The sequence below is a fragment of the Phalacrocorax carbo genome, chromosome 12, assembly GCF_963921805.1.
Source record: "Phalacrocorax carbo chromosome 12, bPhaCar2.1, whole genome shotgun sequence".
Lineage (NCBI taxonomy): Eukaryota > Metazoa > Chordata > Aves > Suliformes > Phalacrocoracidae > Phalacrocorax > Phalacrocorax carbo.
The window spans coordinates 1,678,920-1,706,347 of record NC_087524.1 but is presented as its reverse complement, the minus strand read 5'-3'; the positions used below and the strand labels follow the sequence as shown (position 1 = coordinate 1,706,347).

General features: G+C 50.2%; 3 protein-coding genes across 5 annotated transcripts in view; 1 reads left to right on the top strand and 2 right to left on the bottom strand.

Annotated features, from left to right (window-relative positions):
- The window catches only part of SEC31B (SEC31 homolog B, COPII coat complex component), a 38,918-nt gene extending 36,918 nt beyond the window's left edge, over positions 1-2,000 (bottom strand). For 2 of the 3 annotated variants that reach the window (XM_064463674.1, XM_064463675.1), the window contains exon 1: positions 1,899-2,000. The gene's annotated coding sequence lies outside the window, so the exon portion shown is untranslated. The remainder of the gene's footprint in view (positions 1-1,898) is intronic. The other variant, XM_064463676.1, reaches the window with a different exon arrangement.
- Positions 2,001-4,680: 2,680 nt separating this feature from the next.
- Positions 4,681-8,657, bottom strand: NDUFB8 (NADH:ubiquinone oxidoreductase subunit B8). Its single transcript, XM_064463673.1, has 5 exons — positions 8,504-8,657; positions 8,121-8,247; positions 7,425-7,524; positions 5,620-5,775; positions 4,681-4,913 (listed from the first exon to the last, which is right to left on the bottom strand). The coding sequence occupies exons 1-5, from the start codon at positions 8,607-8,609 to the stop codon at positions 4,821-4,823; spliced, it is 582 nt and encodes a 193-aa protein (XP_064319743.1). The 5' UTR covers positions 8,610-8,657; the 3' UTR covers positions 4,681-4,820.
- Positions 8,658-11,587: 2,930 nt separating this feature from the next.
- On the top strand, positions 11,588-21,801 carry HIF1AN (hypoxia inducible factor 1 subunit alpha inhibitor). The gene is made up of 8 exons (XM_064463671.1): positions 11,588-11,905; positions 13,189-13,439; positions 14,712-14,860; positions 16,601-16,746; positions 17,252-17,358; positions 17,753-17,816; positions 18,052-18,162; positions 19,362-21,801. Exons 1-8 carry the CDS (start codon positions 11,639-11,641, stop codon positions 19,404-19,406), a joined length of 1,140 nt encoding a protein of 379 aa, XP_064319741.1. The 5' UTR covers positions 11,588-11,638; the 3' UTR covers positions 19,407-21,801.
- The last annotated feature ends 5,627 nt before the right edge of the window (positions 21,802-27,428 follow it).

Sequence of the window (27,428 nt, the reverse complement as noted above, 5' to 3'; positions counted from 1 at the left end):
GCTGCCTTGAGAAGGCCCACCAGAGATGCCTAAGCCAAAAGATCACAGTACCACACCATCTCTTAAGCACCTCCTACCGGTTCAGCTCCATCGCGGCTGAGGTTCTGCAGGGATGCACCGGCATCTCGTTCTTAAGACAGTGGGCTCTGAGTTTGGAAGGAAAAAAAGCAAGCCTGATTTGAGCCTTACTCTTAGAGAAGTGATCCTTCTATACGTTGTCCATGCCTACATCCAGGATGGGACTCATGATCCTTAAAGCAGGAAAAAGCCCTTCTTCAGCAACCCCTTCTGGCTGGCTGAGAAAAAATTCACAAGTACTGAACTCTTGCACAGGAGCATTTTTAGGGAGAGGTTGCCACCTGCTGTCACCTTCCAAAATAGCATCTAAGACTTCTGAGAAAGCTCACGCTTTTCTCAGGACCTCTGATTAATTAATCACAGCAATTCCTCCTCCTCCTACAGACCTCCGATTACAGATCTAACGCATTAACGAATCTCAGCCCCGAAGGGAGCGGCAGGACAGAAGCAGCACGTCCCCGCAGCCTCCCCCAGCCATGGTTTTCTGCACAGTGTCCTTAAAAGGTAACGGTGTCTGCAAAGCGAAGCCCAGCGGGCCAGGGCGCTCCCCGCCAGTGGGAAATGGAGGCCACACAGCTGAACAGCGAAGAGCAAAAGCGCACGTTCTCAAATCACGATGGACCACGCAAACCGTGCTGACAGAAGCAAAAAACCCTCACCTACATTAACCTGAGATACTTGCGGCTTTAGAGTGCATTGTAAAAGACCGTGGTTGTTGTTGTGTCAGCTAATTGACCCTCAAAGCTGCCATGATAATTATCCGTGGTATCACTCGAGTGAGGCCTCCTCTCTCTTGCAGCACCCAAATGCTGTCAATCAGAAATCCCCTCCTACTGACTTTCCCAATCCTCCTGCCACTGAGCACCCAACCACTCCTCTTCGAACAGTTCCTGCTGATACTGGACTTCCAGCACAGCACAAAAGGGAGGGGACAGCCTGACCCCCCCTTAGCTAAAGGTAAAACTCGGGCAAAGCAGAAAAGACTTGCCCAAGGCCACGAGGCGACAAGCAGCCACCCTAAGAACTGAAAAAGGCCTCTCAGCTACGACACAATGATTAAGACACAAACCACCCCACGCTCTCCACATCCCAGTATCAGTTTAAAGTCTTTGTACTGCCCCTTCCTCTTGCAGTGCTACGACTCCCTCCTTCCGCAGCTCCCCGATACCCTATAGCCAGGCTGTTCTCCCAAGTGCTTATTATAAACCCCGATTACAGAAGGCACAGGGACGCTAATCTCAGCTAATCGCTGGCGTCCCAAGGTGGGGTTGTTGCAGGGCAGGGCTCGACGCGTTCCTCACGGCAGCTCCCACGGTGTATAAAGAAACTTCTTGTGCTCTGAGCGCTTTCAAAAGCCGTTGCCGAGCGCCACGGCACCGGGCACGGTGGGCGCGCGTGTGCCCGTGCCCAGCCGCCTCGCCCCGCGCCACCGCACCACAGCGAGAAAGAGGGAAGGTGCTGGGAGAAAGCCTTGACCCCGGACGGCGGGTGTCACAACCGGGCCGGGCCAGAGGCCTCCCCGCGGCCGGCTCGAACAGCTCAGCCCCCGCCAGGCTGCGGCCGCGAGCGGGGACGCGCCTCGGGGCTCCCGGGGCAGGGACAGAGCCAGGGGGCCTAAGGACGGAGCCGGCACGGCAGCAGCGGGGCGGGCAGGGCAGAGAGCCTGGGCTGGGGGGTGCGGACGGGAGGGGACGGGGCGCGGGGCCGGCCCGGGCCCTTGCCCCCGGCGGCGGGTCTGCAGGGCGCGGGGGCCGGGCGCGAGCAGCCGGTCGCGCCAGGCGGAGCGGAGCGGAGGGTGGGGTGAGGGGGGCGGCCCTTACCGGCTCGCTGGCTGGCCCGCCGCACCGCGCCGCCGACCCGAGCCCGGACGCCTCCCGCAGCCGAGCCCTCCCGACGGTGGCCGCCGGGAGCCGAAAACCGTCGGCCCGCGAAGCGCCGCCCGCGAGCCCGCCACACCACGCCTGCGCAGGCGCCAGCCTCGGACGGCGGGAGCTGCCGCCGCTCCGGTACCGGCGGCGGAAGCGGGCGGGCGCCGCCACCGGCTGCGCTCGGGCACTTTCTCTGTCTTTAAGACTCGAATTTGCTCCATCCGCTGGTCCGAAATGGTTCGCGCTGCAGGCCAAGGGAGGCCATAGCTGGGGCCGGGGCCTGCCGCGCCTGAAGTCACCCCCCTCAGGAGGGCTTTGCCTCAGCTACAGCCTGGAGTCTTCCCGTGAGGGAAGGGGAAGGCGCACAGCGGAAGACTATATTTTCATAAAAGTGTTGTAGTTGCCAGGAAAATAAAATAAGCAGAAGGGCCCAGACCTTCTTCCCTCACCCCTGAGAAAACTTTGCCTACACTACAAACTCCGTTTTTAAGGATTTCTGAGCCATATTCTCTGCCAAACCCATGAAGAAAAACATCATGAAGGTTGCGGTTAGGCAGGGGCCTAACCAAGAGCAAAACTGCCCGGAGGAGGAGGCAGCAAGCGGGGCGGCGGCAGGGCAGCCCTGCGGTGTGCGGGGCAGGCCCCGCGGCCTTGCGGTTCTACGTACACCACGGTAAGGCTCCTCGTACTGCTCTGATCGTTTTCGTTTTACTTGAAGACTCTTACAACTCTCCCAACATTGTATATAGTGCTGTCACATAACTGCCATGGAACAGTAATTCTTTCTCAAGTATCCCTAAGGAGTGTTTTCTCCTACATTAACACTTTGTAACTGAATTCTGATTCTGTTTCAAGGTTCCCACAGCTCAAAAAATACTTTGAAAATCCTTCTGGGGTAAAAGATCATTGTCCATAATTTAAAAGTAACCAATTCCAACAGGATGCTGGGTCGCATCAAAAAGGGCATCGCCAGCAGAGAGAAAAGTCATCTTCCCGCTCTACTCAGTGCTTGTCAGGCCACACCTGGAGTGCTGTGTGCAGTTCTGGTCCCCGCTGTACAAAAAGGATGTGGCCAGGCTGGAAGGGGTCCAGAGAAGGGCCACCAAGATGATCAAAGGACTGGGAAGCTGCCATACGAGGATGGGCTGGGAGAGCTGGGTTTGTTCAGCCTTGAGAAAAGGAGGCTCAGAGGGGATCTCATCACCATGTACCAGGACTTAAGGGGGCAGCTACAAAGAAGAAGATGGAAACTCCCTTTTTACACAGAGTCCCATGGAGAGGACAAGGGGGATGGACACAAGTTGCCCTTGGGGAAGATTCTGATGGGACACGAGAGGGAAGTTTTTCACAGTGAGGACAGTCACCACTGGAATAATCTCCCCAGGGAAGGGGTTGACTCGGCCACGTTGGGCACCTTCAAGAGTCGTCTGGACAGGGTGCTGGGCCGTCTTGTCTAGGCTGTGCCCTTTCTAGAAATGTTGGACTAGATGATCCCTGAGGTCCCTTCCAACCTGGGATTCTGTGATTTCTATAACTAGAAGAGAAGGTGACACCTTACAAAAGCCAGGAGGAATGGCGATTGTTCAGCACCTCCAAAGAGGTTAGTATTATTTACATATACATATTTGTATGTCCTAGCATTCAGTCATATAATTCCCTTGAACATACACCCTTGTAGAAACCCCTACACAGAGATCAAGCTACCTGCCCTTTAGAATCTCGCGTTAAAAATCTTTGTAGATTGAAAAATCATGAATCACTGTCCTCAAATACGTGCTCCTCTTAAAGCACAAAACCATGCATCATGGTTGAGAGCAGAGCACAGCACCCAGTTTATAGGAAGCACCCAGAAGAGCCCAAGCCCTTAGCCTTCCGTGATCACCCACTCCTGCAGCCAAACAGCAGGGTCTAAGGCGTAGTATAGAGGATCGAACAGAACTTTCGCTGCAAATCAGTACTGAAGGTACTGTCTCCTCCAGTAACAAGGGGAAAAAAAACCCTAAACTTTATGTTAAGGGAGAAGTGGAGCTGGAAAAATCTAGGAGCTTAATTGAATGTACAACTTTCCTAAGCAAACTGCTGATGAAGCTGTAGGGGCTCTAGACAAGTGGTTTGCAGTAAGACAGGCAGGCTTCATGGGTCAGACGTAACTCCAACCCTGGTGGATGATGAGCTCAGGCCATACAGGAGCAACTTGGGCGTCTGTGCTCTTGGAGCGAAGCCCAGGCGCAGCAGAACAGGTCTGGCCAGAGCTGGACTTGCTCATTAGCCGCCTTGTAGCACTGCTGTCCGCAGTTCTGTCAGCATCAAGCTGAGCTCTGCAAGGCTCGGTGCCTCGCTAGTGCTCCCTACTGGTTGTGCAAGCTTCACTTCAGAGGGCGCCTAGAGCAGGAAGAGATCGAAGCCAAATCCCAGCAAGGCCAGTTATTCACACAGTATGAGACTCTCAAGCACTGGCACTTGCCAGTCTGGTTCTGCCTGTCATTTCACATTAAACGATGACACTCTAGTTCAACACCTGCAGTAAGCCACTTGGTAACAGGCAACCCCTCCTACACATACAGGCTTAGCTAAGGAATGTTTGTGCACAAGGTACATAAACTAGTAGCAGTCCTAGGGCTGCGCTCAGAACTTTGCCCCGCAGTTACTAGCCCGTTCAGAAAAACGGCAAAGGTCATTTAATTTCATTGGCCATTGTTCAGCCTTCTCAAACCAACAGAAGACAAACAGCACAGTAGGTATCATCAATATATTTCACTGCAGTTAGTGGCTGAATGTTGAAGAACAAGCGTTAACATACTCCACGGCGAACACTAGAGAAGATGCCATCCCCAGCAGAGCTGACACAGGAGAAACATAGCACTGCAACAGCTTTCAGATTTCATAGTGCGTCACCACTGGTGGCTCTTTATTGGGGTCTCCTCCCCTCTCCAGATACAGGTCATTGAAGGGGTATTGCTTCGGTCCCTACAAGGAGAGATAGAGAGTGGCAAATTCACCACATTCGTCAAGCAAATTAAGGGGTAAGGGGAAAAGGTCTCACCCCATCCCACCCCCACCCAAATCAAGGCTTGTCATTTACAACTTAAATTTCTATTTTTGAAGTGCTTCAGCAGGAATATCGGAGTACAAGGGAAGGAAATTCAGAGACAGAGTTCTTTGCATAAACCCATGTCCTTTAACAGAAACATCAAGGTGGTCTTCCATTTAATCTTAGCCAACAGTTCATCTCACAGCATGAGGGTAATATACTGCAAAAGCTGTTTGTGTATTCAGACATAATAACAGATATAATAATCAATACTTATTTTTCAGAAGTACATTCCAAATGATTCAGATCATGAGATATAACTAAAAACACAGGGCAGGAGAAGAGATAAAGCATCTCCCTCAAGCGGATGCACACAGGGAAGGAGAACACCTAGACCAAAGTGATAGTGTCAGAAGCACAGCTTAAAATTAGTTCCCTTTGAACAGGAGCTGCTCACTATGAAACAAAACCTGTTTGCTGAGCCCAAGGTGGTCATCAGAACAGCTCAGGCTGGATGCGGCATGGGACATCCCTTGGTTCACACTCATCACTCAGCTTCAGCAAAACCCTCTTCTGGGCACTGGCAGTGATGAGAAACGCAGCTACTTTTCCTCCCCTTACCCAAGGGTGTCACTCACTCACCACAGGCCTGTAAGACGGATAGATCTCTCCAAGACCAAACATGATCAGCATGGTACTCAAAAAGATGAGGAAGTGTTTGCGCATGATGTGCCAGGGAACAGGAGTGGGGGATGTATCAACACGGTTCCGAATATACATGTCAAAGTCCCAGTGCATCTAAAGAACAAAGGAGAAAGGCTGCACGTTTCCCAACAGTTCTCAAGCTGCTTTTATCAAGGGAAGGGCTTTGCAGCATTCACACAGTGGCCAGAAGCTGTTTCATCTCCACCTCACCAGTGGAGATAAAGCCACAGAGGAGATTAGTGATTTACCTACAGTCACAGCAAGTTGTCACTCACAGGAAACCTCAGGACTCCAAATTCCATCCCGTGCTTATAGAGGGCAATATGCTTAATTATAGGATAGCAGCAGCTTTTATTTATATACATAATGACTCCACCTTATATTTGTTCCCCAGCACTGTTAAAAAGGCACAGTACAGATCGGTACCCTAATCTATGGAAGTTCAGTCACATACCCAAACAGAAGTAGCACTGTTATTTCAAACAAAGAAGCAACAACCTGCTACTTGGAAGCTGGCTCCTCAAGACAGGTGGAGCACCTGCCGCTGTTACCATATGACAATAGCAGGGCTGGCAGCAAGCTAATGCCCTCCCTGAGTGAAGCAGAATGGCATTTAAGCTTCTGCCTTGAAGTATGCACAGAGAAATCCCAAGCATGTTCTGCTTAGAGTCTCTTTTCACATTAATGAAAGCAGAGACCTCATTAATCTGCAGCTCAAGCACCACCTCTAGCCCCACAGCTTTCCCCTTTGCGCACAGAGCCGTTTGCTGCCAAACCCTGAGAGCCAGACTGCGCAGAGTTCAGCTGCCAAAACAGAGGCATCCGCTGACACCCGGAAGGCAGCGGTACGTCCCACCTGGTCCCCCACTGCCGACCCTGTGTGCGAGGGTACACATAAGCCTTCCTGCACCAAGCACCACAGGACCACCACGGGTTTTTATGTGTGCTTCTACGGTCATTACAACATGTGCTTTACTGTGGTCATACGCTGTGATGCTCTGGCGTGTTTATACTAGGATTATTACATATGCATGCTTACGTAATCCCTACTTTTAGAGAGGAGCGCTCAAGTCAATTAGCAAGTTCAATAATCACAGTTAGACTGCAGTCGTTCACAGAAAGACCACGCACTAACTGAAAAGTTACTCCTGAGGAGGAGTTTGAGAAACTTAGATTTCAAAAGTCAACGCAGGTGCTCTATTCATCCATTTCTCTTAAGGATATCTTGCAAACTTTCTCCAGAGAAAGCCTCCTTATTTGTATTCTATTCCCAAACAACCCTGGAGTTTATTACTCAGAATAGCTGAGTAAATAAAAAGTGTAAGAATGTAAAGCATAAAAAAGCATAATAAAAAGCAGCAACGGCTACTTCCATTGTCTTTACTCAAACAATGGCTTCTTTGCTAAATGACTCTGAACTCAGCTCTCATACTGACTCAGACCAAAGAAAATGGATGAGACTCCCCTATTCATACAGAGATAAGCTTAAGTTTGTAAAGTCTCCCTTTTTATACCTAATGAGATGTTTAATATTCCTCAGCACTTTCAAAATATTTACCCTGACAGCCAGAGCCTAGGGTTCCCTCCAAGTGACGGTCCTTGGTCGCACAGGCGACACACACCTGTGCTTGGGGGGGCAACTGCACAAGGAATTAAACAGAAAGCACTAACAAGATGGTTGTGTTAGTATTCAGTAACAGTAGCATTGTAATCCCAAGGCAAAGCGCTACTAGGATTCCTACCGGCTCTCCCCAGTTGTGCCTCATTTCCGGCTGGTCCCACTGGTACCAGGGGTCTCTCTCATGTAGTGACTTATTAGGGAGCTTGGGATAGTCACCATATCTGCGAGAAACGGATAAGAACCAAACACACAAGAAATCTGTATTAACGTAGTTATATTTTGTAGGAGGCACTGTAGGATAAGCCTATGGAAACGGAAAACTTAAATGTTACTTTGCTTTTATAGCTCCTGTGTATATACATTTTTTTAAATGCATACATGCATCTAGCGCAACAATGGTCCCCTTGATACCAGTTGTTGTAACAAACAGCGCTCCTCAAAGCAGCTGCTTTGGGCTATATCTGCTGGAAGAAAATACAAGCTTAACTGAAATACAGAACCTGTTGAGCGTTTTGCACATGTCAGAGTATTCCCCAACATTTAAACATCTCCTGAAACCTTTATTCCAGAGCTGGCTTCCAGTTCATCCCTCTTAACCTTGCACTACAACAGAGCATGGAGTCTCTCACACAGCATTTTATTCACGCTGGCCTCCCACGCCTTACACTTGGCCCTCTTTTGGAACGCTGACGCGTGCCGCCAAAGCTCGGAGCTCAGAGCCCAGCATCTCCGGGCACTCAGCGGAGACCCCCAGCCCCCAGCCCCTCCTCCCCAGCCTCCCTGCCCGGCGGCGGGGCGCGGGGCCCCTCCGGCTCACCCAAAGCCGTCGTCGGGGTAGGGCTCGTAGTCCTCCACCCGCATGTTGTACTTCTTGGCGGCAGCCGCCCGCTCCTCCGGCGTCCGGGGGTACGGCCCGGGCATCTGATCCTTGGGCATCTCCGAGGCTGGCGGGAGAGCGGCGAGGCGGCGCGGTGGGCATGGGGTGGGCGCGGGGTGGGCGCGGTGGGGGGGACGTGGATGAGCGTGGGGCGGGCACGGGGTGGGGGGGGTCGCGGGCTCCGGGCCGAGCCACCCCGGGGAGGTCGCGTCACCCTCGCACCCCAGCCCCGGCGCCCCCGCTGCCCCAAAAACACCCGCCCCGCCGCCGGCCGAGGCTCCCGCCCCCCACTCACTCACTCACTCACTCACTCACTCACTCACCCGCCCGCGCTCCCGGGGGCGGGGGCGCAGCCGCCGCGGCCCGCACCGCCCGCAGCCCGGCGGCCGCCCGCCGCCAGAGGACACCGCGCAGCCCGGCCGCCGCCATCGCCCCAGCGCGCAGGCGCGACCGACGGCGGCCGGGAGGGACACGCGAGAGCGGGGCTGACGGGAGGTGACGCTAGCGATGGGGCGGGGCTAGAGGGAGGCGTGGCTAGCGCGGGGGCGGGGCCACCCCAGCCACCGCCTGCGCTGCCCGGTACAAATCCCCATCCAGGGCATTAATTAATCAGCCGCTGTTATTATACTATTGACACAAGAGCTAATGGACGGAAAGCGCACGGGTGCGATATTTCGCCCCGGCTGCCACCGTCTGAAGCCCGGTAATGTGAATTTATGGCAGGTATCACCACCCGGCGCGGGGCAGCCTCCTGTGGGGCAGCCGGGTCGATGCTCCAGCCGATCGATGCCCTGGCTGGCGGCGTTATGCAAATTGCCTTCTTTGTATTGGTATCAATATTATTAAAGTTAATACCTGAATGTAATCGCCTTATCTCTGTGGAGCCAGGGAAAGGAGAACAGCTGAAATGGCATGTTAATTTAGTGATGCTATTCTTCAAAGATAAGCGATATATTATTGTGGATAAAATCAATACGAGCATTAAAGGATTTTGCAGTTTACTTCATTATGTAAACTCTGTGGTAGTTGAACTCATTTTCCTTCAGTTATTCACATCAGCTGTAATGGGTAATGTCTCTATAACGATCCACATTATAAACCTTAGCAGATCAAAAACTATCACGGACCATTTGTCATTAAAGTCATTCCTTCTAATAACAACATTAATTGTAAACCTACTAATTGAACAAAGAGAGCGATGAACCACAAAAATACATCTGAGATGCAGCGTGCCGGAGGTGGGGGCATTGTCACAGGCTAGAACAGGACCCTTTCTTTTATCCCGAAGAAAGGCCTTGTCGTGTCGCTTTAGGGACCATGTCTTAATTCAGCCAAGTCCCTTACAGGCAAGCATGCAGTGAAGTCAGCATGTCAATGAGTTATTAGTAAAGTTACTAACTCAGAGCCCAATCCTCAGTGCGGAGGCTGCTGGTGTTTTCCATGGAGCGGCACTGGGTGCCCATCCCACCTCTGCGGCGCTTTGGGGACAGCAGCATCATGCTGGAACTGGGCATCTTCGGTTCCTGGCTGCGCCGTTGGCCTGGGCTTGGACCTCGCTGCAGGCTCGGATCACCGTCAGCTGCTCCTGACATTGGCTCTTCACCGCTGGGTATTTACTTTCTGGCTTGATGCTTGAGTCTTCCACAGATGTGGCTCAAGCGTCCTAACCACCCAAACATGTCTACAAATACGTTGTAAAAATCTTCCTTAGCCTGTACAGGAGTAATGCTGCAGATTTAAAGGGCGAGGGGGCATTCATTTTCATAGAAACTAAGCATATTAATAAATTTTGGAAAGCCAGAGAAAAATAGAGTCATAGAATCACTGAATGCCTCAGGTTGGAAGGGACCTTTAGAGCCCATCCAGTCCAACCCCTGCAGCGAGCAGGGACATCTGCAACTAGATCAGGTCGCTCCGAGCCCCGTCCAGCCTGGCCTGGAATGTTTCCAGGGATGGAGCATCCACAGCCTCTCAGGGCAACCTGTGCCAGCGCTTCACCGTCCTCAGTGTGAAAAATTTCCTCCTTATATCCAGTCTAAATCTACCCTCCTTTAATTTAAAACCATTACCCCTTAAATCTCAATCTAAAATAATCTAAATAAATCTGAAATCTAAAATAATAATACAGAAAATAAATCTTAAATCTAAAAAGAGATTGCATGATTTTCATGAGGCAAAACTCTACACAGCCAGAACCGCAACTCCATCTACTGTAAGATGAAAAACCACTGAACGCCAGAGACCAACATTTCCTCAGGTGCCGCTGCCTCACATGGCGCTTGTTCTTGGGAAGGAGCAATTATCATTCTTGACGCTTCCAGATTAAAAGCAAAATGTAGACTTTGTCTCACGTAGTACGTATACGATAAGAAAAAAATGCAACAGCTCTAGCCTAGGCACGCAATTCATGAAATCTTGCTGGAAGAAGGCAGTCACACCATGTTTGTTGACAAAGATGCTCCGAGGGCTGGAGCCCCTCTGCTCCGGGGCCAGGCTGAGGGGGTTGGGGCTGTTCGGCCTGGGGGAGGGAAGGCTGCGGGGAGGCCTTATTGCGGCCTCCCAGTACTTACAGGGGGGCTATGGGAAAGATGGGGACCTCTTTAGCAAGGCCCGTTGTGACAAGGGGAAATGGTTTTAAATTAAAGGAGGGAAGATTTAGGCTAGATGTAATTAACTTTTTACACTGAGGACGGTGAAGCGCTGGCACAGGTTGCCCCAAGAGGCTGTGGATGCCCCATCCCTGGAAACATTCCAGGCCAGGCTGGACGGGGCTCTGAGCGACCTGATCTAGTTGCAGATGTCCCTGCTCACTGCAGGGGTTGGACTGGATGGGCTCTAAAGGTCCTTCCAACCTGAGGCATTCGGTGATTCTCCCATCCTGTGATCAAAAACGAAGGCTGGTTATGCTGAGCAGCACCACGTATTTCTTCGTGTAGCACGTGTTAAGGAACCCTCTGGCGCCCCGGCACGGCGGTACGTGTCCCGCGCCGGACCGAGGCCGGCCGGTTTGCCGTTCTCCCGGCAGCCCCACGGCCGGCGGCGTGGCGGGGAGGGGGCCGGCGGCTGGACGCGGGGCCACGCGAGCGCCACGAAGGCCCGCACGAAGCTCCACAGCCGCCCCTCTCTGCTCCCCGCGGCCGCCGCTCCCCCCGCCCGCTCCCGCCTCCCGCCTCCCGCCTCCCGCCTCCCGCCTCCCGCCTCCCGCCTCCCGCCTCCCGCCTCCCGCCTCCCGCCTCCCGCCTCCCGCCGCGGCCCGAAACCCTCGGAACGCCCCAACCGGGGAGGGCAGCGGACCTCCCGCCCGCGCGGGGGCACGGCTCGCCGCCGCTGCCGCTCCCTCCGGTCCTCTCTATGGCGCCCCGCTGCCTCCCGCCTTCTCCCTTCGCTTCCGGCGTTGCCACGGGCGGGCAACTTCCGCTTCCGACTTTCTGGTTCCGGGTTCTGCGGTGGAGGCGGCGATGGCGGCGGCCTCCTCCTCGTCGTCGTCGTCCTCCTCTTCCTCCTCCTCTTCCTCCTCCTCCTCCTCCTCGTCCTCCTCTTCCTCCTCCTCCTCGGCTGCGGCAGCGGCGGCGGCTGCTGCGGTGGGTGGCTGCCGGGAGGGCCCGGCGGTAGCGGCGGGCCCTGGCTGGAGCGACTCCCAGTTCCGCCGTTACTCTTTCGAGACGCGGCCCATCCCGCGGCTCAGCCACGGCGACCCCCGCGCCGAGGAGCTCATCGAGAACGAGGTGCGGTGGGCACGGGCGGCACGGCCCGGGGGTTGCGGCGGGGCTGGGGGGCTTGTGTTGCGCGGCCTGGGGGCTGCCAGCCCCGCCCGTCAGGCGGAGCAGGGCCCGCGGGGCGGGTGGCGGGGTGCGGGGCTCTTCTTGGTGCCAGTGCTCGTCCCTGGGGTCCCGGTGCGTTCCCGGTGCCCTGACCTCCCCGGTCCCGGGATCCCGGTGCTGTCCCGGGTCCTGGTGCTCTCACTTCTCCGCCCTGGTGCCCTCCCGGGTGCCGGTGCCCGCCCAGGTACCCTCACCTCCCTGTCCGGGTGCAGCCCTGGGTGTCCTCACCTCCCCATCCCAGCTCCGTTGCTCTGGGCTGCGGTCTGTCTGCTGCGGGGGTCTCACCGTGGCCCCTCCCGCCCTGGCTTGGTTGTTGCCACTGTCCCATACCTCTCAGTTGTTGCAGATGTTTCTTTCTGGTGCCACGGAGTTGAGGTGTGAAACTTGTAGGGAACGTTTTGCTTTAAGTGCTTTGCTGTCCGGATGGAAATCATGGAAATGTTGTGTAAAAGCGTGGGCACGCGCTTGTTATTTTTTTAAGCAAGAGTGGCCACAGATGCAAAGGTTGCCTTGCAGTAGCGGCTCTTGTGTTGGTTCTGGACAAGCTTAGTCTAGTTTTGGTAAGACTGCTTGGTGGTGGTGGTGATTTTTAAATAAAGCCTGCAAGAAAGGCAGTTGTGCATGCACAGGTTGGAAACACAGCAGATGTCATTCTTGTTTAGATTGCTTACTGCTTATAGGTGAGGAGGTGAGCGATGTCCTTTGTCTTCCTTTTGTAGAGGTTCTTTTTTTGGGAGTAATATCAATATTTTGATGGCTGAAGTTTATCTGTGATCCTCTGAGAAGAGACGTGAGCGCTGTCTCTGATTCTGGCTTCAGAGGTATCTTTCTGTCAGCATTTAGCCCTTAATAGCTGAGCCTGGAAGCTACTGTGTCTCTGTGCTACGTGGCAGGACCCAGTAGGCCTAAAACTGTTCCCAGGTAGTGTTTGTCTAACCTCATGTGTTACAGATTAGCTAAATAGATAGTGGAATCTGTCCCACTGCTACTATGAACTTGCTGTAGGAGTGAGCAACTTCCTATCATGTTTCACTTGGTTTTCTCCCCAGATCGAGGTATCTGATTACTCCAAATGCCTTTTTCAATTCTTTGTTTTCAAAGAGTTTGTGTGGTTTCAGTAATGAACGTGATTGTTGTTCTCAAGTTCAAGAGGTCCTTGAATTAATAAACTTCCTGTTTTTCTCCAGGAGCCGGTGGTGCTGACAGATACAAATCTGGTTTATCCTGCTCTGAAATGGGACCTGGACTACCTCCAGGAGAATATTGGCAATGGGGACTTCTCAGTGTACAGTGCCAGCACACACAAGTTTCTGTACTATGATGAAAAGAAGATGGCCAATTTTAAGAACTTCAAACCCAAGTCGAGCAGGGAAGAGATGAAGTTCGCTGAGTTTGTGGACAGACTCAAAGAAATACAACAAAAAGGGAGCGCTGAAAGGTAAGCGATATACGGAGGTTTCTCCATTTCTGCGGGTCTAAGCAGGGGGTAAGCTTCTCTGCAGTGAGTGTTGGTGATTAAAACCTCTCAAACTTTCAGGTTTTTTTTTATAGCCCTGCTCTTCCTGCAGGGCTGCTACCTTACAGTAGCCTTGTTAACTGATAAAATAAGTCATACCATTAGTTAATCAAACTGTTCACATTGTCTGCAGGTACTTTTTTGTTTTTCTTCTCTATCCAAGGTGGGGTTTGGATAGAGAAGGCCTTAAGCCGCACGTTCTTTTGGCAGATGATGGTGTTGGTGGAGGATTTAAGTTATCTGATTAAAAGGTACAGGCTATATAGCACTCAGCCTTTTTTACAGAACACCAAGGTAGCTGGCGCTAACCCTCTTTCAGAAAAGCGAGAAAAGACTGCATACGTGAAGTGTATTTGTTGGTGGTGATGGCCTACACCGCTAACAGAGCTGTAAGTTACTGAGAGGAGCTTCATGTTTATGTGGACTATAACTATTAGCAGCTGTACTTAAACCATTGGTTAATTTTATCAGTCACCAGCCCTCTAAAAGGACTTAAGGATGCTTCATTGTGTCTTAATTGGAAGCAAGACTGTGTCTGTGTCCACTTGTCGTCTGTGCCTTTCTCTTCTTTCTCAGCTTTGGGTGTGCTTTTTCCACGAGAGAAGGCAGTCCTTGAGCTTAAAAATGCATTTTTCTTCCAGCATTGCAGACAGTCATCTGTAATACTGTGATTGTTAATACAGATGTTTGATTCCTCTCATCCTCTATGTCTAAATGTAAGCGTGGCATTAAAGTAACTTGATACTGAAGCGTGCTGGATTTCCTGAGCCCTTTTTTGCCCTCACGCATTTCTAGTAGAAGAGGTAACTCTTACGGCAGATGAGTTAGAGTGGTGGCATTTATCTGGGGATTATTCATGAGTGTGTTTGATACTTGATAGTGGCCAATCTGTTTCCAGTTTCCCCCTCCTGTGCTGTGAGGGGATTGTTCTTGCTCTAAAATTCTCTCGTTCCCTTGTGATTGTTCAAGCAGAACTGAGTTCTGTTCCCTTTTGTACCAGGAAATCTTTACACGAAGTTTGGGGACTTTGAACAGCTGTGGAAGGAAACAGCTTCACATGGCGTGTGGCGATCGAACAGAATATCTAGGAGTTATGTCTCTTTGTTTTGAAATCTTCCCAGAGAGATGCAGGGATATGTCTCTGTTAATGACAAAGCTTAATACTTGCTTTCTGCTTGCTCCGGGAAAATACAGGCTATATCTGCAGCAAACCCTGAATGACACGGTTGGAAGGAAGATTGTGGTGGATTTCCTTGGCTTCAACTGGAACTGGATTAACAAGCAGCAAGGGAAACGTGGCTGGGGTCAACTGACTTCTAACTTGCTTCTTATTGGCATGGAAGGTAAGCAGCTTCGTCTGACTGGAGGGGAAAGGGAGAAGATTCGGTCAGCAGTTCTGTATTTCAGTTCCAGAAGGTCTTTCAAATGGATTTCCCACTAGTTTCTAAGTGTTACTTCAGAGCAGGTGGTTTAAGGCTTTGTGTAGGGAGGGGACTTTTGTCACAGCTTAACTTGGGTTATAGAGAGGAAACAACCAAAGGAGTAGCTTGTGCTTCCCCAGGGACGTACTGTGGATGTAATCTGCTCATGGCAAGGCTCTGTGTGATGCTGCTGGGGCTGTGTTTTCAGTAATTGCTGATCATATTCTGAGACCTGTTGTTTGAATGCTTCAGATCCTGTAGAATCAACATGCTCAGAGTCTGCAGATTTAAAATGCAAAAAGTTTTGCAAGTTGAGCAAAGTTGGTCTTCTGGGCTTTTCTTCGCATGTCCAATGTCTACCCAGAAGGAAATGTGGATTATTCTGTGAAGCATTTTATCTTATTTGAGCTCATACATTGTGGGGAGGAATTCTTTTTCAATTAAGAGCTGAATTTCTTGGAAGATTAGAGGGCACCGGAGAGCTTGAGGATGGATAAATCCTAAAAATACCTGGATAGAGCGGAATTCCAAATCCATGTGGAGACTGACTCATAGGCAGGTGTCTTAGAAGACAGAGGTACTACTTACTACGCTGTTGAAAAGGAGAGCATTCCAGTAGAAAGTAATCTCAAAAACTGGGCAAAGAACATACAGTTTTGTGAAGCGGAGTGGCCTATAATCAATGGGGATGTCACATCTAATTATAATTGTCCAATTATAATTGCTTGGCAATTCATGGCTGTTTGGGTCTGACAGCAGATGTTTTTTCCCCTTTGCAAAAAGTCATCAGTAGTTTGCCACTTCTCTTACTAGCTGAGAGAAGAGAACTTTATTTAAAAGCACTGCACCAATACTTCCCTACGGGTCATAATATGATCACTAAAATCCTATTATCAGCAAGTTATGCACAAGAACCAAGGCATTGTCTTGAACCAGTGTGCACTAGACAAAGGAGTGTCTTTACAGGAGCATTTGATTGTATGGTCTATTTAATGAAGTTATGAGGTTAACCGTTACCTTAATTCTCCTTGGTGAAAATACATATAAAAAGCAAGTTAGAAGAGTAATATCTGAATTTTCAAACAGCCTGAAAAGCATAGTTGTGAGGAACACAATCAAGTATTTAGATACAGTAGGTCATTTTAAATTTAAGCTCAAGTGTCGACAGTCAGGCCTCATAACTGTTAATCAGACTGAAGAGGTGCTACTGGGATCCCCAATGACAAAGAGATTTGTCTACTTGTTTTCTTGCAAAACTACTAGGACTTTTTTTCAAAGTCAGACTGTTAGACTCCTTTTCTCTAGACTAATAATTTTTGAAAGCCCATTCCACAACTTGTCATCTAAACAGTGCTTTATGAAAAACCTTCCTGTCAACATTCACCATCTGCTGTTCATGGAAGCAAGCTGGAAACCCTAATCCTGTAGAGCATAAGTTGCTGAATATGGATTTAGAATGGAAATTAAGTGGCGTAGCAACTGCTCAATAAAGGCTGACTGATACAGTGATCAGTTTGTAACATACATACGGTCATTTTCCTTGTTTAGTTTTCTGAATATTCAGGAGCGTATTTACTGTCTTTAGCAAGGAATGTATCTTACTTCCATCTTTCATACCTGTACATGGGAGTGTCTTGATTGTTTTTTTTCCTCTCTGTGTAGGGAATGTGACACCAGCTCATTATGATGAGCAGCAGAACTTCTTTGCTCAGATTAAGGGTTATAAGAGGTGTATCCTGTTCCCTCCTGATCAGTTTGAATGCCTCTACCCTTATCCTGTGCACCATCCTTGCGACAGACAGAGCCAGGTGAGAGTAGCAGATCTGTTCTCTGCTCCGTGCTGAGAAAGGGCGTTTGTGAAGATGTTAGGTGGGAGGAAGCTGCACTGGGATTAAAGCTGCATACTGCTTGCTGAGCTTTTGCAAAACCTGGGTTCAGATCTGTTAACTGGTGAATACATTGAGAATAGATGGAAGGACTGGTGGTGGTTCAGGTTGTGGCTGGTGCTGACTTGCAAGTGCTAGGGCTATGAACACCTTACCGATAGCACAACTGGGCTGCAGCTGCTGCCTTCTCTGTTCTGTTTAATTGATCACTTGGTCGAACACAGATTTGCTTAGAGACAAATTACAGGATTCCCATCTAATTCGGTGGTGCTCTGGGGATACTGCAGGACCTCACAGTGGAGTTAGGCACGAAAGGGAATGGAAAAGCCATACAGGGAAGATCAGGAGGGTTTGATACTGAGAGCCAATAACGAGGACTGTCTTTGCAGGAAGTTCTTCTGAGTTTCTTAATGTTTTCTTCTGTTAGGTGGACTTTGACAATCCCGACTATGAGAAGTTCCCGAACTTCCGGAGTGTGGTTGGCTATGAGACGGTGGTGGGGCCAGGGGACGTGCTGTACATACCTATGTACTGGTAAGAAGGATGGAGGGACCGCACAGTGACCAGCAAACAGAGGTTTAAAAGGTCTTCTGCGTGAAGTGTTGGGTTGGCTCCTAAGAGAATTTTGTTTTGACTTCTCCAGCAAGTATGATATTTCCTGTGATATCTTGGGCCAATCTGCTTCTACTTCCTGTCTCTTGGATGGGAGTGGTAATTCTCCCTGACACCACGTTAATGTGCAAGCACTCCACTGACGTGTGCGAGAAAAGGATCTGTATTTAAGTATGGAGAGCTTTCCAGAAGTTCTGAGGTCTTGGTGATGGAGGTACAGGGCAAAGCTTGTACAGTGCAGTCTGAACTCATCCATGCAAGGTATTTCACTATAAGCTACAGCAATAGGGTGTTTTTTTGTGTGGTTTCCATGCAGGTGGCACCACATCGAGTCTCTCCTGAACGGGGGGATTACCATCACTGTGAACTTCTGGTACAAGGTGAGTACAGGCACCTTCCTGCACAGCTTGGATAGCTCTGTCCCAGAGGATTTTTTCAGGTAGGTGTGTGTTAGCGTGTGTTAGTGTGATAACTTCATTGCACCAAACCCTTTGCTTTAAAGCTGAAAGCTGCTTTCTCCCTTTTGAGTGGCGTGTGAAGAACTGGGTGGCTGGGAGAAGGTGGAACAATTTGCCAATTCAGGAAGCGTGCAACAAGCTATTTTTGATATTTCAGGGTGCCCCGACCCCAAAGAGAATTGAATATCCATTAAAGGCTCATCAGAAAGTGGCGATAATGAGGAACATTGAGAAGATGTTGGGAGAAGCCTTAGGAAATCCCCAAGAGGTACAAAAAAGAACTATATAGTCACTGCTGTTGAAAAAGTTATGGCTTAATGCAAAATTCGAGATGCCAACTATCTGGCTCTGCAGGTGTCACAGTGAGGGTAGGACAAAGCAGGGTTGCTCTGTTGCTGTGAATGGTTCTTCCTGCAGTCTTCAGAAGGTCCTTTGACTACAAAAAGGCAAGCTCTTTAAATTATAATTCTGGAGAGGACCACTAAAAACAATGGAGTAATTGTTCTTGTACGTGGGGGAAGGCGTACTGTGGCTTTGGGCATTGCCAGGGAAGTGTTGCTCCCAAGCTCTCGTTGGCCTTCTGTGCAGCAACAGTATTTGCAAAAAAAAAAAAAGAAGAAAAAGCTGTTTTACCTGTTGAATCCAAATCTCTTAAATAAGAGAAATCTTTTCTGTTAAGTCACACGCTTCCCCCTTAACGCATGTTTCGGTCGTCTCTGAATTCTTTGCGACTTTAACCAACTGGTATTTAAAAAAAAAGTTTCAAGTACTAAGAGTATCCTTTTGAAGATCCCCTGCTGATCTGAAAGTGAAAATACTGGATGTGAATAGAAATGTATTCATGGTCTGTAACCCTTGTCACTGTGCAGGAACTCCTCCTTAACGTGCTCATCTGAGATCATGCCTCTCCCCTGAGATCATCTTACAGTCATAGTTTGCTGAACTTCCCTCGGCGATCAGTCGGTGCTGAGAAATGGGAGTTGTCTTGACTGAAAACAAAACCTCAGCAAAATCCTCAGTGCTAGCCTTCCTTCCCAGTGAGCCCCAGGACCAGAGAGGATTCAGTGAATAACAGTGTTCCTCCTCTGCCCTGCAAAAAGCAACCCCTGATGACTGTGCTCCCTTCAGTAGCATCTACTGAGAAATCCCCCATCTAGGGTGGGGAAGTAAAAAAGTTTCAAACGAATACTGTGGGTGCAGTGTTCTGGTGACAACTACAGTTGGGTGTTGGCCAAGAACCCTGCAGTTTTGGTAGGGTGTTTGAAGATGTGCTCAAGGATGCCCCAGTGTTCTATCTAGAAAATACTTTGAAACTGATTCGGTCTACCTTGGCCTCAGTTTGTGCTCTGAGATCCTCTGCCCGGGGCCAGCCGGCTCGTGAGGTGGCGCAATGCAGAGGGAGCAGACTCTGCAGCTGCCCCTTCTGTGTAACTGTCCCGGCTAACGATCTGTTTTTGCTTTGAACAGGTGGGTCCCTTGTTGAATATGATGATTAAGGGACGGTATGACTAATGCCCGGCTGCCTGGGTGACTGATGTTGGAGCTGCTTTGTTCACAAGCAATGGAAGATACGGAGCGCTAGTATTGCACGCAGCACTTAAGAGACTGATGGGTTTCCTGGCCCATTCCTGCCCCACTACAATAAAGGGGGCTACTGGAACTGCAAAACCGTTAGTACCCCATTCATCCTCCACTCTCATCTAACCGAACCTCCCAAGAAAGAGTCTGCACTTATTGGAAGCTGGATTCATGCTCACTAACTTGTTTTTTTTCTCCCTCTGCCCTGTTTGCCACAAGGAGCATGGCTTCTGGCGCTTGGATGTGTTGCTTCAAGGATTTTCAGGCATTTGAAGAAGAGCCTGGAGGAGAACCAGGAGTGATCTTGTTTCCTCAGCCTCGAGGGGTTTGGGTCTCCTGACTGGGTTTATGTGTTGGTGCCTGCAGTGGATATAAGATGGGAAGTGATAGGTTTCAAGGTCCTCTGTTGTTAGAGGACATGTCCATGCTCAACTCTGGCACCTTTTTGTATAATGGAAATGAACACGTGAGGTGGCCTGCGTGCGATGAGCAGCTGGACAAATGATTCGGTTTCTTCAACTTAAAAGACATCTATGCTTTGGACTTAGTACAGGGTAGAGATCAGGGTGCATTCATCTAGTGTGTGAGCGCCAAATTCTATGCTCTCCAAATAACATCTGTGTCATAGGAGTCTAGGTAGATCTCCTTTCTGACAGCTTTCTCTGCGGAGTGAAGGTTTCTGTCCTGCTCTTCTGAAGCCACAGTGTGGTTAAAAGGGGATGTGGCGTTATGAAGGGAGCTGCATAAATACCAGGGCACTCTGCAAGTCTTGAATGATTAAGCCACATTTTTAAATTGAATTCCCCAGGGGTGCTGAGCTAGACCGTCAAAGCACAGTGTTAGATAGGTACAGAGCCTCCCTTCTCCCCACCAGGGGTGCTGGCTCCTTGGACGAATGTGGGAAAGTGCCCTTTGTACCGAAACCGCAAGAACTCAAGTGTGTGTGGCTGCGCACAGGTGCGCATGTTTGTGTGACGTCGTGTGGCTCCTGTCCATCAGTTCAATTCATGCCGGTGTGTGGTTCCCTTCCTTGTACAGTCACGTGAAAGAGGTCAGGGCTCTCCATTTAAATGTGGTGAAGTTTATCTTGATCCTTCGTGTGTTCCAGGACTTGATGTGGCAAGCTGGGAAGTGACAAGACCAGGGTGTAGGAACCAGACAAGCCGCTGTTTAAGAGTTCTGAGCAATCGCTCTGAAAATCATTTTGCTTTCCTCCTCCTCCTCCTCCTCTTCCATGCAGAAAGCCTTAGGCTCATATGGAGGCTGGCTTTTTATTCCCTGAGGTGTGCTGCGCTGCTGTCCCTGGTTTGGGGCGTGGTGCAGAGGTCTTGCATATCTGATGCAGTTTTAATGGGTCGCAAGAGGTAGAGGTGGGAGAAGCTGTTTCATAGCCCATATATCTCATCCCAGAGAATGGTGGAGGATTTGTTCTGTTGAGACTTCCCATTGTTTTTCCCCCTTGTTCTTCGGGGTTTGTTCTGACATGGGATGTGTTGAGAACACGCTGCTCAAGAAGTGCTCTGTCTTTGGCCTCGGGCCCCGCGTTTTGCTGGGACAGCTCATGCACCACTTACTGTGAGCTTGTCTTGCACGAAGGGGAAAGGCTCCTCTAACAGGAGGTCCCAGGGACTAGTTTTCTAGCTGCTCTTCAGGTCAGAACAAATGAAGTGTAATTGGCTGCCACAGGGTCCTTGTTTAAGAAATACATCACTGAGTAGTCTAACCAGCACGTTACTTGTTGCAGACTCTCCAGAGCTGTGGTTAGATCCAGAGGAAGGTCACTCAGCTGGATGCTTATCAATGCTCAGCCTTCGGGCAGGTGGGGAAGAAGGCTAAGCTGCTGACTCTGGCCAAGGGTAAGGCCATCCCAGGAATCCTGGGCACGTGCCCTTGGTTGAAAAGATGCTCAAATGACATCCCATCTCTGCGCTATTTATTCAGCACATGGTAGTCTCCAGCACTACTTGTTAGGCACCATCAACTCTTGAAGCTCAGGGTGGGAGTTCATATCCCGTGTGGAGAGAGAATGGTACTTACAGAACTTTAGGATCCTTTTTTTCTTTTTCCTTTATTTGCCAAAGGTCTAACTTTTAAAGTGTCTGAACAGGTTTTGCTGCACTTGACTTCGTGAAAGCTCATTTACAATGCACTGATGGACTGAGTCCCCCCTCTTCCCTTTTCACCTTGTGCTTTCAATGCCCCTTGCCATGGTATTGGGAAGCTGTGTGTGTTCTCCGCTGGGGGTGTGTGTGCAGGGGTTGGGGTGTGACAAACACACGGTACCTTCTGAAGTGTAGTTCTTAAATACAACCAACGTTGAACAACAGAACTGTGTGGCTTTTATTTTGCGAGTGGCTGCATATGAGAGCTACGCAAGATGTGCGTATAAAGCTACGTTTCAGTCCTCCTAATAACTCGTGTTCTTCACTGCTGAAAGCTGCCAGTCTCCAGAATTGCCTTCGAAACAGCAATACCAACCGCATTATTTTGTGTCTTCACAACTTTCCCCATACCAATTCCGTAAGCCTGAAAGGAAAGCTGGGAATAAAATGATATCCTTGAACCCTCAACAGCAGGTGTTGGTGGGGGGGGAACAAATTCCCCTCCCTACTGCCCTGAGTGGTGTCACCGTGCTCTGGGCACTGGGTGAGATGGAGTGAGCTACACTATCAGGTCTAAGGAGTTCTATCTGTTGCTTACCCTTTGGGGTATCTTGCTCTCCATTTGGTCCTTAATCTGATTCGTACTTTGGTGAAGGAGATTTTTTTGGGGAGGCTTCCTCTGTGTCCCTCTGCTGTGTGGTGGCAGCCTTGGGTGGTAGCGTCCTCTCTACTTAATAAAGACATAGATTATTTTATGGTAATATTAACACTACAGCAATCTTGTCACCTCACCATCCGTGAAATGTTGGCTAAATCCAAACAAATTTCTAACGTGTTGTAAAATGGGGAAGAGTTGAACAGGGATTAGGAGCGTTGCGGGCGCTGGGGGGAGACGGACAGACAGCTGTCTCGGCCTGGGGTACCACAACCGGCATTCTCTCCTCTGCCCTGGGGGGACAGGGCGAACATGGAGGGAGTAGGAAAGACAAGTGGGTGAAGTCCTCTGTGACCACAGGCAATCACCCCTGCGTGCTGTGCCTGCTGGGATCATCTGAACCCACGCGTGCTTCTGTTCCACTGGACTGAGTGGTTGGTCCTGTCCGATCCTGTAGTTTTTCGGCTGTGCACGTGCCTCTCGGGTAACACGCACGGCCGGCACCGCAAAGCTCGGGAACGGCTCGGGTTGTGCAGAGAGGCAGAGGAAAATGAGATATGAGAACATCTGAAAACCAGATCAGCCTCCTAAGATTTTTTTCACTTGTACTTTTAGTCTGTCTTGTTTGCTTTTATTACCTTAGGTTCTATAATACCTTTCTTCTCTTTTGTTTCCCCCATTTCCCTGTTCCTTGTAAAGTGATATTTTTCTAAGAAGTGACCTTTCCTCATAATCCTTGTAGATAATGGCAGCAGGATCTTTCCTGTAGAAAGAGGAGAGCATGGGTTTTTAGACGGATGCACTGTTTTACCCCCTTGGTGATCAGGGTCAAGCTCAGCTTAGTGGTCACCCAGGAAATCTGGAGTGATGAAGCAGGTCTGAGGTGAAGCCAGTGGGTCAGGATGAGGGCCAGGGTTGAGGAGGTATGAGACGTAGCTGTGACGCAGGGGCAGTTTATCGCAGGTGGGGATGAAGGGGAAGACCCTCAGCATCAAAGCAGCTCTTGAGTGAAAGAGGAGCAGGCTCAGGCTGAGACTGCTGCTGCTTTTATTTTTACAGCATTTCTTACCAATAAGCAAGCCAGCCTTGAACAGAGTCAACTGCTCTTTAAAGTCCTAGAACGGGGACAGTGCACTCAGGGCCTTGATAATCTCTTGGCAGGCTTCTGTTGATGCATGGTCAACCCCTGCTGCTGTCTCAGCCCTGGAAGCAGAGCAGCAGCTGGAGCACGGAGTGCTGCCTTCGCCAGTGTCTTGTTCATAGCACTTTTCTCTAAGCCTCCCTTCTCCCACATGTGCATGGGGAGCTTCCTTGCACTTTGGTTTATGCTCTTCACCTTCCAGTCCTGTTTCGGAGACGGCGCCTCTCCCGTCAATGTCCTGGGAAGTCCTGAAGTCACCATGTTCCCTGGGCCCTTTTCTGCATTGGTGCTGCCTAGAAGGAACGGGGAAGAGATGCTGTTACTGTGACAAACGCATGCAAAGTAAGTTCTAATTACTGCCTCGCAAAGTCAAATATTTGTTGCAAGCAGAGGACTAATTGTGGGGGGAGGGAGCGGAAGTCGAGGCTCTTGGAGTATAAGTGGAACAGATGCCCGGACGCCTTGGGGAAACGCAGCTTTCCTCTACAAATCAGAGCTTTAAATTACAAGGCTTTTACCAACGAGAACAGTTGTGGGAAGTCGTCTGCTCTCATTTGCGTAATGGCTTCTGTCACTGGTGATTAGACACAGGATGAAGGAAAAGAAATTTGACAATTAGGAATGAGCGATCATTAATCAGAATCTTTGTTAGAAGGAGGGAAGGGGGGGAGAATGTCCCACAAACAATGGAGGCAGCCACTAGAGCCACAGCGAAGTCCATGAGATGCATAACTCCGAGTGCTGCTGTTGCTCTACAGAGCCCCCTCCGCCTCGGTACGAAGCAGCAGCAAGGGTCTTGGCCGGGTTGGAAAGTTTGCGGAGGGACGCAGCTGGGTAAAGCCCTTCCCACGCTGTTCAGTGGTTCTCAGCTCTCTGCTTAGCAAGGGAGAGAGCACGTTTTGGAGCCCTATCCTTGCCCCATCAGCACCTTGCGCTTCCTTCGCAGTGCCTGGCTGCAAACTGCCAGCAAAACCACAGAAACGACGTCTTAAATTTTTGCAGTCTCCTCTCCCCACACCTTGCGTGTTTCTGGTGCGGAGGAGAGCCTGCGCGGGCCGTGACTGGCACGCAGAAAGATTAGGACGAGCAACGTGAAAGCAGTTCCAGGCTCTTTTCCTGATAATGTCATTTCCTACAAGAGCATGGAGGAACGCGATGGGCCGCATGACAGGTAAATAAAAGAAGGCAGTTGTGACTTCTCTGTGTCTGTCGTTTGCTGGCTTAGCTCATCATCCAGCCACGCACGATCCAGTATATGCATTTGTTTGGGTTTTGTGGGTTTTGATCAAAACCTGAAATTTGTGTTACCTATTTTTCCTACAGCTGTCGTTCAAAGTCTTGTCAGGTTAAACATGTTGGTGTAGTTCATGCTGCCTGTGACGAGATCGGCAGTTACAACCCGGGAGGGGGGATGACAGACCATTTGTGGGGCATGTAAGGTTGGTTGGCGCATCTCAAGACTTAAGCTTACTGGATTCATTGATTTCAGTGACAGCTCCTGTCTTTGCAAGGCTGGGTCATTCACTTGAGGTGAAGGTCTCAGTCAGGTTGATTATTCTTTCTGTGACTGGAAATCAAAGCAGATACCTTCAAAGGGGAGAGCTGAAGCCATGTTGCCTCATTCCCAGCTGTCTCCGAGCTCAGACAAACGACAGCAGCTTGGATTTTCAGCCTCTTCCAGTGGCTAGTGGTGTTCACCACAGGTACTCAAAATGAAAGAGAAAACACTCTCAGGACAGGATCTAACAGAGCTTTTCATCCAGCGCTCATCAGGAGAGAAGTTAGGAGAACTGTTGGTCAAATTGCTCGGGGTGGGGAGATGTGTCAGGTAGTGACTTTTATGCCCACTTAAACGTGCGGGGGGCGGCTGCGTCTCGTTCATGGCAACGTTTTAAATGCATGTTTAAATTTGGAGGAATGCACCTCATGCTTTTTGTAAATGGTAGGGCAGCTTGTGGTGATGTAGGATTTCTGTCAGAACTCGCCTCATAAAACTGCTGTAAACCCTGAGAAAGCCCAGAATTTGACACAGCAGGGTATTGCCCTTGCTGTAGGAAATGTCACTGCGCTGGACAGCAGGAGCCACAGGTATGACTTTCATCCCAGGGTTTCAGTTGTGTTTTTTCCTAGGTAGTCAGGGTTTTCCATTGAATGTTTTGACAGGGAAGACCTTTGGATGTGACTTGAAACCCTTTGGGAAGTCAGGAAGGGCGGAGAGTGTGTGCTACCCTGTACATCAGCAGCCTGTGTTACAAGATCCACGGCGTGCTCTGGGCTCCCTGAGCTGCTTAAGCACCGGTGGCCTCTTGCAGTGAGCTGTCTGAGGACTCTAGTTGAGCTGAAAGCAGCTGAAGGAGTGAGGTCAAATAATTTGCTTCTATAAAAGGACAGTCCCAGTGCCCACAGGGAGGGCACGGGGGGTTACAACAGCATCCAGGGGGGTAGCTTCTGTGGGAGAGCTTAGTACCGTGGATGATGGACTGATTCTGCCCAAGCTTGATTGCTCCAAGTTCCACTGTCAGGACCTTTGACAGTCTCTCAGAAGCTGCTCATATCCATCCATGTTTCACTGGGGCAACGTGCTTCTGGCAGCAAAGAATTACTGGTGCTGGTGGGTATTTAGGTCAGATGCCAGCCTCTACAGGCTATGGAGCTGGAGGGCATTTGAGGCCTGTCAGCTCCTGTGAACTGCAGAGATTTGTAGAGCTGGGGAGTTGCAGGACCATGTTACTTGGGCTGTCGGGTCTGACGCCGCTCTGGCAGGGCAGACCTTAGTGCTCTCTGAGCCTGTGTTCAGGGCTGGTGCAAACCTGGGGCGTGAGCAGGGGTGGGAATCGCCGAGTGGAGTTTGGGGCTCTGAAGGACCCATTCATCTGCTGTCAGTTCACTCCAAGCGCAGCCTAGGGGCCCTTGCTTCCACCTCCTCCCCAGCACAGAGGCAATCCAGTGTCTCCTGCTTTTGCTATTTGTTTATAGCTCTCCCCATCCCATCTGTCTTTCTCCCCTCCTTCCTCCCCTTCCTTTTCCCTCCCTCTCCCTCCTCCCCCTCATTCCCTGTAAGCGATTAATCATTTTGACAGGCTCGGCGATGGCCTTTATTTCCTTGAGGCGGCCAAGAAATGTCTGCGAGCACCTTCTTTGACACCCCTCGTGTTCTCTCGCCAATCAGATCAGCCACTTCGCTTGGAGTGACACCACCAGAAACACAGGGAGGGGGACGGGGGGGAAACTCCAGCAGAGCCAGCTGGGAAATGGGCAGTGGGGCAGCATCCAGTTGGGGTGCCATGTGGGCCCCCATTAGCTGTGATGAATATGTCATTTCACTATAGCATGAATGTGTCATACTTCACTCCTTCCTCCTCCCCAGGCTCCCCTTCAAATCTTGGTTTCAGTGCAAGGACAGCCAGGAAAAAATCAGGCCGCTCAGAAATATATCAGCCTCCAACAGAGTGGCTGGAGGGAAAAGCTGTCGGAGAAGAAAGAAGAGCAGGCCGGGATCATCAAGGGAAAAAGAATGGGGATGATTTTGCGGGTGAATGTGGAAGCCTTCCTGGGCAACTCCCCTTTGTCTGGTGCAGGAAGGAAGTTGCTCCTGAGTCTCTGTATTGGTTCACCTGGACTTGTCAGGTTGTCATCAGGATGCCTTCCTTCGTCGTGCAATCGGGGGAGCTCTCGGGCCATGGTAGGTGCTATTGCAAACGTTCTGCCACCTAACTAGAATGAATATGGGGTAGATCAGGGTGCATGATGTTCCCAAAAGGATTTTTTATCATCTTCTCTAACCAAGCTTTACGCTATCCTCCGTCCTCTTGGCATGGAACCAAGGAACGCTGCACATCTAGAGTTATTATTGTTCCTCTTAGCATGCAAGCAGATACCCTCCACAGTGAGAAGAAGAGGCACAGGGTCTCTGGGGATGCCTAGAGACCCTTTGTGCAGAGCAATGGATTGTAACTAACATTTACAGGAGTGGAGAAGATAGTAAAGGAGAAAAGAATTTGAAGATGATGCGCTAGAAGTCAGATGGAATGTGGTGTAAAGATCTCGCATAAGGTGGT